General features: G+C 37.7%; 2 protein-coding genes across 2 annotated transcripts; one reads left to right on the forward strand and one right to left on the reverse strand.

Moving 5' to 3' along the window:
- Positions 1 to 516: 516 nt before the first annotated feature.
- Positions 517 to 1,461, reverse strand: LOC132014820 (olfactory receptor 51V1-like). The gene has a single exon (XM_059395563.1). It carries the CDS (start codon positions 1,459 to 1,461, stop codon positions 517 to 519), a length of 945 nt encoding a protein of 314 aa, XP_059251546.1.
- A 7,772-nt stretch (positions 1,462 to 9,233) lies between these two features.
- Positions 9,234 to 10,178, forward strand: LOC132011549 (olfactory receptor 51V1-like). Its single transcript, XM_059390311.1, has one exon. It carries the CDS (start codon positions 9,234 to 9,236, stop codon positions 10,176 to 10,178), a length of 945 nt encoding a protein of 314 aa, XP_059246294.1.
- The last annotated feature ends 1,215 nt before the right edge of the window (positions 10,179 to 11,393 follow it).

Here is an 11,393-nt window from a genome sequence, read left to right on the forward strand (position 1 = left end):
GGGAAAAAATAATAGAGGTGGGGGAAAGCTCAACATTATAGTTTCAGATGTTCTGCACCTCACCTATAGGAATGAAGAAAGTCCAATTTCACCATATTATGTATTGTGGTATAAGGACTAATTAATGGAAGAATCTAAGCAATAAGCATGTGTCCAAAATTGAGGAGGAAGAGGGTCTAAATGGAATGAAAATATTGAATAATGGAGAGTCATGATTTTCATATAGCAACCATGTTTCAAGAACATGTCAACAAAATGCAGAGACACTTGTTCCTTATATGATGGCCATGATTATTCTACAGCAGACATTCAGAAATATTTTCTGGAATGTGTATTTTAAAAATTAGTTCTATTTTCCCTCTTGTATTGAAAAGCCTCAAGTTCTTTAACACTCAAGTCCTCATTAAACAATAAAATGTTATAATAATTATTATTTATATTGCAAGTTGTTGCACATATGGGAGGTGGCTTCACTCTTCTGACCTTAAACATTCTTACTGATTGCATCCAAGGTTCCTACTTCATTTTTAGGGAAAACCACTTCTTCATCCGGCTTCGGATCTGCTGGGTCTTTACACTGTAGATGATTGGATTCATCAGGGGTGGAAAGAGAATATAGATATTGCCCATAAGCGCATGAACGGAAGGTGAGAGATGCTTTCCAAAGCGGTGCACCATGGTAAGGCCAATGATGGGGATGTAAAAAACCAGGACAGCACAGATGTGGGATAGACAGGTCTGCAAGGACTTGAGCCTCTCCTCCCAGGATGCAATTGCCAGCACTGTATGCAAGATGAAAACATAGGAGATGAGAATGAGCACAGCATCCAACAACAAGGTACAAATCACCAGAGCCAGGGCATAGAAGCTATTGAAGCGGATGTCAGAGCAGGCAAGTCGGAGTAGGTCCTGGTGCAGGCAGAAAGAGTGGGAGAGGATATGGGGGCGGCAGTAATGGAAGAACTTCAGGCGAATGATGACAGGAAGAATGGACAATGCACTTCTCATCAAAATCGCCACCATGACATGAATGACTCTGTTGTTAGTCAGGATGGATGTGTATCGTAGAGGATTGCAGATTGCAATGAAGCGATTGAAGGCCATGGCCAGAAGGACTCCAGACTCTGTGCAGGAAAGTCCGTGGACAAAGTAAGTCTGTGAAATGCAGGCATCCAGACCAATCTCCTGGCTGAGCCCCCACAGGACCCCCAGCACCGTGTGCACTGTGGAAAGCCCTATGCACAGGTCAGTGAGGGCCAGCATGGCCAGGAAGTAGAACATAGGCTCATGCAAGCTCTGCTCTGTCCGGATCACATGCAGCACCAGGCAGTTTCCCAGGAAAACCACAGCATAGATAGAGGAGAAGGGAATTGAAAACCAGGGATAGTACTGGTCTAGGCCAGGGAATCCTGTGAGAATGAATACTGAGGTGTTGATAATGGAAGCAGAAGAAGCAGACATGATTATGTGAAGGTAATTTTCCAGAGAAGATTGATATTTACTGACCAGTTTTGTCCAATGATCTGCTGTGCTGAGAGTAGTGGAGTATGACACAGCTACTCACACTGTAGCACAGGTAAGGCACATTGTAGAATCCCATGAAAGCTCCACTCTACAGGAGAAGCCACAGCCTAGGATGATTTCCCAAGAAAGTTCCTTGATAGTTGGTCTCAGGTCATAGAAGCAAGTCAATGCCCTGACCATTTTGGGCAAATTAGATCATTAACTTCATTCTCTTTTAATCCTTCTGAGTCACTTGTAGGACACACAGCAGGTGACAGTAGCTAAAGTTCTTGAGGGGCATAGGGCTGTTCCTGCTGTGCTGCTCCCGAGGAAGCCCCCTGAACACTGTCTTCTTGCCAGTGACTGTGGCACCGGGAGCCAGAACGCTCAGATTTATGAGAAAGGAATGAACAGGATTGCGTGGGTCACGTGGACCCAGGCTCCTGGGAGGCCACCATTCCCATTTGGAGGCTGACGCAAGTGAGAGATCCCATCCAGCCACTCACTGCAGGGTAGTAGTTTGAGTCCCTGGGACTGAGAGGAATGGGTAAAAGGCCACATTGTCTAGGGACCACAGATCTTTTTAATTCTCGAGGGAGAAAGAATAACCGTGTTGACTAAAAATTTACTACCTACTCAGAAAAAAGCAAGAAGTAAATACCCAAAGGAAAAAATAGTACCAGAAGAATCTTTAGTCTTTATTTCAGTTTGAAATCAACCAAAATATTTACATAAGTTTTACATGAGGTTTATTCATTTTTTCCCTAAATTTCATTTTTATTGTTCACTGACTTCCTCAGTAAACATTTCTCCCTTTTCTGAGCCCCTGAAAAATTTGTCTCCTTTTAGAGAGGCATAATATGAAGAACCATATATAAAACATTTGGAAAAATACTGTAAAAATGACACAAAATATATTGACATTCACTTGAGTGTCAATAGTACAACGTTAATTATGCTCTCATGAGTGAAATAGTTAAAATATTTTCTTCTCTTTATTATCTGTATAATAAATCACCAGTGCTGTATAAAAAAGTTATAGATAACTGGGGTGCCTCAGTGCCTTAGTTGGTTAAGAAAATGACTCCTATTTCTGCTCAGGTCATGATCTCAGGGTCAAGAGATCAAGCCCTATGTGGGGACTCCATGCTAAGCAAGAAGTCTGCTTGAGATTCTCTCCCTCTCTCAGTGCACCTCCCCTACTTGCTTTCTCTCAAGTTTAATAAATAAATAAACAAACAAATAAATAAATAAATAAAAGGAAAAAAAGGGGGAAAAAAAAGAAAGAAATGGGGCACCTGGGTGGCTCAGTCAGTTAAACGTCTGACTTGGTTTTGGCTTAGGTCATGATCTCAGGGGCTGTGGGATCGAGCCCTGTGTTGGGCTCTACACTTGGCAGGGAATCCACTTGAAGATTCTTTCCCTGCCCCAACTCATGCATGCTCATGTCTCTCTAAAATAAACAAATATATCTTTAAGAAATATATCTTTTATTTAAAAAAAAAAACTTTTCTCCATTTCTCTATTTTGGTCACATTTTATTTTTTTTCTTTGAGATATTTTCAATAGTTTTATGGGAAAGTTTTAAGTACAAAGAACATTTTCATGAATGATTTAATGATGTTTTCTACCCAATGCCCTATCCTTCCTGAATTCTTTAGTGTGTGTTTTCTATAATCAAGGACATTCTCTTACATAACTATAAAATAATCATCATTATGAACTTAACTCGGACACATTACTATTATCAAATTTTCAGACCCCGGATAAACTTGCTTCCATTATGGGGTGCCTGAGTGGCTCAGTGAGTTAAGCCTCTGCCTTCAGCTCAGGTCATGATCTCAGGGTCCTGGGATCAAGCCCCACTTTTTTTTAGTATATGTGCTGCCGAAGTGAGCACGGGATCGAGCATGGGATCGAGCCCCTGTCAAATAAATAAATAAAATCTTTAAAAAAAAAAAAAAAGAAATACTTAGTAATGTACTATATCCCCATTTATTTAAAAAAAAATTTCTCCAATTATACCATCAATGTAATTTATAGTAAACAAAAATACAGTTCAGAATCATGTATGTATTAGTATTCCTACTTTTTAAAATTTCTTCCCTGTGAAATGTCTTCAAATTTCCTTGATTTGTATAACTTACAAGTTTTTGAAAATTACACGTCAACTATTTTTTTAAGATTTTACTTACTTATTTATTTGACAGACAGAGATCACAAGTAGGCAGAGAGGCAGGCAGAGCGAGAGGGAGAAGCAGGCTTCCCGCTGAGCAGAAAGCCTGATGCAAGGCTTGATCCCAGGACCCTGGGATCATGACCTGAGCCAAAGGCAGAGGCTTTAACCCACTGAGCCACCCAGGTGCCCCACAAGTCAACTATTTTATAGAACGCTTCTCATCTGAGTTTGTTTGATTCGGCCTCATGGTTAGATTCAGATTGTGCAGCAATGTAATGACAATGAGGTTCTATTCTTCTCATGTATATATATTCATGTCGTATGTAGTTTGAATCTGTCCAAATGCTCATGGTGATCAACATGAGCATTTGTTAAGGTTGGGTCTCCCAGGAATCATTACAGTAAAGTTGTATATTTTCTTTTGACTTTAAAAGTATTTTGCAAGAGAGTATTTGATGCTATGGAATTATTTTATTGTTTTTATCTTATTTGATAGGTAATTATAGTCACTATTATATTTTTAGTGTTCAATTTGCTCTAGATTTGGTCATTAAGAGGACCATAATTTGGCTTTTGCATCTTTTTGACATTTGTTTTACCACTTCTTTAATTTTTGGCATAATGGTATGCTCAGCATACTTTCCCTAGCTGGCCCTATCAGCATCTATTTTCCCAAAAAGCTAGGGGCCTTTTCATACAGATTACTATTTAGAAGCTTAAGATGTGGATGCTAGGTAAGTCATTTTTATAGGGGAAATGAGCTAGGATATTACATTCATATGTATTTCTCCGTATACATACATTGAAAATCTCAATGCACAGTCACAAGTCAATTACCTTTATTCATGGTTATAAAGTTGCCACAAACACGGAATCATTGAATACTGAACTATTACTGCTAGGAAAAATAAAAGGTAAGATTTCTACAAACCTTAGTCACATTAGTGAGTATAACAGAATTTTGCATTTAATAGCATTTAGCAGAAACCCCATCATGTTGTATAGATTCTCTTGCCAGTGTCACTATGAAACAAGTCAGTCTCATCAGCATTGAAAACCTGCTTATGCACAAAACTGTTTTCCTGTAACATTTAGCAGATAATGAAAGTTTCTCCTGCTTCCTGATCTGTTGATTCTGTCCTGCCTGAAGTTTCACATTTTTCATGCCATATAGCCTTTTGAAACATGCAAACCAGCTAGTACTAGCTCAGTAAGGTTTACATTTTCCCAACTAATGTGTATGGTGACCCTAAATTTCTAAATCTCAGAAGGATGCCCACTATGCAGCTTTTTCCATCTGTCATCTCATGAATCCACAAACGTAGCTGGTTTTCCATCTTTTCCATCACTTTAACATGCACTAAAGACATTGTTTTAGCCCTTTCTGGGGAATTCTCCCCTGCAGATGAGAGAATTCTCTTTTTCTTTCCTTAGGAGTACCCTATCATTGGTTTGTTCACATTGAACTCACATAAACTCACATACACCATTATTATAAATCATGCCTGAAGGAAGTTTATCTCATGCACACACATATTTTATCTATAAGGTATGTCAACAGCCTTCTTGCACTTAAGAATGCTGGAAAAACTTCAGCACTGTGCTTGGAGGCCATTTTAAATAGTGAAATAACTACCCAAATTACAAAAATTCTTAAAACATGGCACTAAATACACCAAGAACAGGGTGATGCATATAATAATTGAATCAATGTGTTGTATACCTGAAATTAATATTACATTGATTTTTGAAAGTTCTGTTGATGTATATGATTCACTGATTCATTACACAGCATTGCCAGTCTGCTGATGTTATCATCGAAGTCATTCTTTATTTCTGTTAAGGTGTTTTTTATTTCTAGCATTTTATTTTGATTTTTTTCATAGAATTTCCATCTCCTTGCTTACATTATCCATCTGTTATTGTACATTGTATATGTTTTCTATCCATGCCCTTACCATATTAATCATAGTAATTTTCAGTTCCTTCTTTATGAATGTGACTCGTATCTGAGTCTGGTTATGATGTCTGCTTTGTATCTTCATATTGTATCTTGGTTTCTTTTTAGCAGGCGGTTAGCAATAAGCTTTTGTTGAAGGATGGACAAAATACATCAATGATAGGTACTAAGATGCATAACCATTCAGTGTATGGTTTTATATTAAACTAGCTACAGGTTGGAACATTAAACATTTACTGGAGTCATACATGCTGAAGCTTTCAAATTCCTCTATTATTTTTGTCTCTACTTTTGTCTTTAGTTTTCCTAAGAATACCTTAAATAGAGTGTGCACCTTGCAACTTCTCAGCTATAACCCACTGTTGATATATCAAGCCTTGTTGATATTGTGGAAAGAAGTGAGAGAGGGAAAACATTCTTTTACCTTATGGCAAGTCTGTCTTTTGGTGGGCCTGAGTCTTTAGGTTATCATATTTACTTGTGTTAATTTGCTTTTCCCTCCCTTTTGGGTGAGATAGGAAGGCTACAGAGAGCCGGAGCCGGTGATTCCCTTTTTCCCTCTGCCTAAGATGGACACTAGCAAAGTCTCTTCTACTGGAAAGTAGTCCTTTCTCAGGGACACCACACTGGATGTGTTCCAAAATGGCTAATTGCAACTTCCCCCGCTACAGACACAAGATGATTTTTTTTTCCCTTGGCTTTTCACTGGAAGAATTTTGTGGGTTCTTTGAAGTAAAGTTCATAAAAGTACACTGCCATGTTATTAGAGTCTGCAGAACCCACTCCCTTTCATGTTAACCCATACTGAGCACCCTGAACTTCATCAACAGTGCTGATTAAGTATTTTATTTTATATAAGCATTTATATTTCCCTCGGCTTCTTTTGTCATTCTCTTTATTCGCCTTTCTTTTGTACTTCTAGACTATGGTTTGCCCTGTAACTTCAGTTCTCTGATCGGTTTGAGAAAAGAATGATTTTCAATTTGTTTAGTTTTTATTATTGTTGCTATAAAAATGGGAACTTCTGAGGCCTTTACATGTCAGAACAGAAACCAGAAGCATAACAGTTTGATTCTGAAATTAAAAAAAAATTCCATTATAATTGCACCCCCAAAATAAAATATTTGGCATTAAATCTAAAAAAAATGTTCAAAATGCTAGAATGAAAACCAAATAATAGTAATGGAAAGATCAAAGAATAGACCGATTTAAATATGTTCCATAGTAATGCATTGAAAGACATGCTGATTTTTCCCCAATTTTATTTTCTAGTTTAACACACTCTCAATCAACTTCTCTACAAGTTTTATGCACATATTTACAAATGTATCCCAATATTTATAGGTATGGGCAAAAGAATGGTGGTAGCCAGAACAAATTTAGAGAACCTTGCTGCATTTTAAGACTTTTCTTATAAAGCCACAATAATCAAGATAGGATGGTGTGGTGGAAGAAGGGAGACATAGATTAACACCAGACTAGAGAGGTCAGATACACCACATAAATGCATTCAAATGATTTTTGGTCGAAGTTCAAAGCCAAACCAATTGAGAAAGCGTAGCCAGAAAGGATGAATACCCAACTTTTGTATCAAAATGGACAGGACTGGAGGAGATTATGCTGAGTGAAATAAGTCAAGCAGAGAGAGTCAGTTGTCATATAGTTTCACTTATTTGTGGAGCTTAACAAATAGCATGGAGGACATGGGGAGTTAGAGAGGAGAAGGGGGTTGGGGGAAATTGGAAAGGGAGGTGAACCATGAGAGACTATGGACTCTGAAAAACAAACTGAGAGGTTTGAAGTGGCGAGGGGTGGGAGGTCAGGGTACCAGGTGGTGGGTATTATAGAGGGCACAGATTGCATGGAGCACTGGGTGTGGTGAAAAAATAATGAATACTGTCTGAAAATAAATAAAAAATAAATTAAAAACAAGAAATAAGACACTTGATTTAAAAAAAAAAAGTGTAGCCTTTTTCAAAATGAAAGTGCTGGAAGACAGAAACAAACTTGATACCATTTACAGAAACCAATTCAAAATGGATTATAGGGGCGCCTGGGTGGCTCAGTGGGTTAAAGCCTCTGCCTTCGGCTCAGGTCATGATCCCAGGGTCGAGCCCCACATCAGGCTCTCTGCTCAGCGGGGAGCCTGCTTCCTCCTCTCTCTCTCTCTCTCTGCCTGCCTCTCTGCCTACTTGTGATCTCTGTCAAATAAACAAAATGGATTATAGAACTAAAAGTACAATATAACACTTCTAGGAGCAAAGGAAGGAAGACTTGTGACCCTGGATTTGACACAGAGTTTGTAAACATAACATAACATATACCTTCAAAGAAAAAGATATATAAATTGGAGTTTGTCAACATGAAAAAAATTGCTTTGCAAAAGTCACTGTTAGGAGAAATAAAGGACAATTTGCAACCTGAAAATAACTATTTGCAAATCAAGTGTCTCCTAAGGGTTTTGTAATTTAAATGTGTAAAGAACTCTACAAACTCAATAAGAAAGGAACTTCATCACAAAAGAAAAATTATTTGAATAACCATTTCACCAAGACTTGTATATATAACAAATAAGCATGTAAAAAGATGCAAAAGAATCATAAGGGAAAGACAATTTAAAACCATAGTGATATATCACTACACATCTATTAATATAGCAAAGCAAAAGAAAACCAAAAAATCTGACCATACAAGGTATTGGCCTAGATGTGGAGGAACTGTAATTCTCATACACTGCTGGCCTGAATGTCAGATGGTAACTTGCCTTGGAAGACACATTGGCAAGTATTTTAGAAAGTTAAATAAATACGTACCATATGATTTAGCCATTCTCTTTCCAGCTATCACCTGAGATGAAGTATTGGTTTGGTTTAAATGACAGTTTAAAATGTCATTTATGTTATATAAAAAGATAAAAGGGATAAAAACACAGAGGACCAGATAAAGGAGGAATCTCATGCAGAATAATGAGGTACATAAAAATAAAGAAAAATATAATGAAGTACAACTAAAAAGGATAAATGATTTAGAGGGGGCTAAACAATGTGGAATATGTAAAAAAAAAAAAAAAAGTTCTGATTTCTTAGTTTGTTAGGTTTCTCTCAACTAAATTGTAATGTTCTGCAAGTTAGTTTACTTTAATCAGTTTGTTTCCTCTGGGGTCTTATAGCCCCTTGGGAATAGTGACAGAAACATTTTTGGTACTCGAGAAGTATTAGCAATGCATTCCATATTTTACTGAGGATAATAACAGCCGTGGCTGTTACCTTCTTTGAGGAATGAACAAAGACTCCCAGAAGTCCAGCTCCAAATCCAAATCCCATTAGCATCATTATTTCTGCATAAAACCCCCCTAGTTTCTTGGCATACATAGCCACTGGTCCTGGAAAATCTCTGTCTAGACAATGGATTTTTACCTTAAAGAATACAGAAGCAGGTCTCTGTTTTTCTAAGTTTATGACACTTAAGGAAACTGTATTATATTTTAATTTATTTTCTTCTCAAAAGCTGACAAGTGTTACTAGAAATTAGAGGAGCATAAACTGATCTAACTTGTAACATCTCTCTAGAAATATTTTCAATCTTCTACTAATGTCTCGCATCTCTATCTTGAATGTCAGTAGTTCCAGATTTATTCTCACTGGTTTTCCTGGCCTTGAGGTTCACTATCTCTGGATCTCCATCCCTTTCTCCTCCATTTATGCCATGGTCTTCCTGGGAAACTGCATGGTGCTGCATGTGATCCGGACTGAGCCAAGCCTACACCAGCCCATGTTTTACCTCCTTGCCATGCTGGGCCTCACTGACCTGTGCATGGGACTGTCTACTATGTACACAGTGCTGGGGGTCCTGTGGGGGATCATTCATGAGATCAGCCTGGATTCCTGCATTGCCCAGTCCTACTTTATCCATGGTCTGTCCTTCGTGGAGTCCTCTGTCCTCCTTGCTATGGCTTTTGACCGATACATTGCCATTTGCAACCCGCTACGCTACTCTTCCATCCTAACTAATGACAAAATCATGAAAATTGCGGTGGCAATCTTATGCAGGAGTTCTTTACTCATACCTCCAGTCATCATTCGCCTGAAGTTCTTAAATTATTGCCGCCCCCACATCCTTTCTCACTCTTTCTGCCTGCACCAAGACTTAATTAGAATGGCCTGTTCAGACATCCGCTTCAACAGCATTTATGGTCTAGCCCTGGTAATCAGCAACCTATTGTTGGATGCAGTGCTCATACTTATCTCCTATATCATGATCTTGTATGCAGTCTTAGCTATTGCATCACGAGAGGAGAGAATCAAGTCCTTGCAGACCTGTGTATCTCACATCTGCGCTGTTTCAGTTTTCTATATCCCCATCATTGGTCTGACTATGGTGCACCGCTTTGGAAAACACCTCTCACCGTTGGTTCATGTCCTCATGGGCAACATCTATATCCTTTTCCCACCCTTGATGAACCCCATTATTTATAGTATCAAGACCCAACAAATACGAAGGAGAGTCCAGAGATTGTTTTATCTGAAAAGAATGTAAGTCTTGAGATCAAATGTGAATGTATTTGAAAGTCAACAAGTGGAGCTTAAAAGGGTAAGTCAGTAAATAGTTATAAATATATTTAATGATTTTTATTTGTATGTTTTTCATGTTATTCCCTCTCCTTTTTTCCCCACAACCATAAGTCAGTGAAACTGATATGGGTTATATTGTGATCAATTTTATAAATAAGAAAATACATATATAATGGGCTGAGGATCCTATTAATGTATAAGGCACATTCACTATTAAAATGTATATCTTACCATGTTCAGCTGAGTGAAGGTATTTTGGGATCTACTCATTAAGGAAAAGATAAATTTTACTGATTAAAATCCTTTAATTAATTATTTAAGTGTCAGCAATGATCTTAGTCCATTTCTACTACCTTCGGTAGCATTCTTGTTTATTCAGCCATTCTCCCTGCTAACCACTCTATCATATGGTCGTGTAATGGAGTAAATATTATGAAGAAATTTGACTCTTCGGGCCGCTTAAAAAGTAGTGAGACAAACAATGAAAAACTAATCTTGATACCAAGTTACTCACCAGCCACTCAATCTTTCCCTATTCCCTTCCTTCGAGCAGTAATTGAACTAAAGATATTGACAAGCAGTAATTGCCAGGGTAGAATGAAATAGACCTTTGTGATCAGTTTGTTTACCCAAATAATACAAATAGCAACTACCATTTGAAAATAATTCCTAATCTCATTTAAATTTCCTGGCCCAGTTTTAAAAACAAAAAAAGGAAAGAGAAAGCATAAAATGTTACTATGGCCAAGTAATATAAATGTTTATTTTTTGAAAAAATAATCAATTAATTATTTTAGAGAGAGAGAGAGAAAGCAGGGAGGGGCAGAAGGAGAGAAAGAAGCTCAGGTAAGCTCCATACACAGTGAAGGGCCCAACACAGGGCTTAATCTCATGACCCTTCGATCATGAACTGAGCTGGAATCAAGAGTCAGATGCTTAAACAACTGAGCCAGCCAGGTATTCCTCAGTTTGTTTCTAATTTATCTCCCCAGCAAGACTCCATGTAGGTATTATTTTTTTACATACATGGATAGTTTAAAACACATCAAGGTTAAATAATAAGTCAAATTTTGAGGAGGTAGAAAGTGATGGGATTTAGATATATTATTTGATAATTTTCTCCTGGATTCTTCTTAGAGAGGTATCCAAAATGTTGGATCTTAATCTACAAGCCCTGAAA

This window comes from Mustela nigripes, chromosome 1 (genome assembly GCF_022355385.1).
Source record: "Mustela nigripes isolate SB6536 chromosome 1, MUSNIG.SB6536, whole genome shotgun sequence".
Taxonomy (NCBI): Eukaryota; Metazoa; Chordata; class Mammalia; order Carnivora; family Mustelidae; genus Mustela; species Mustela nigripes.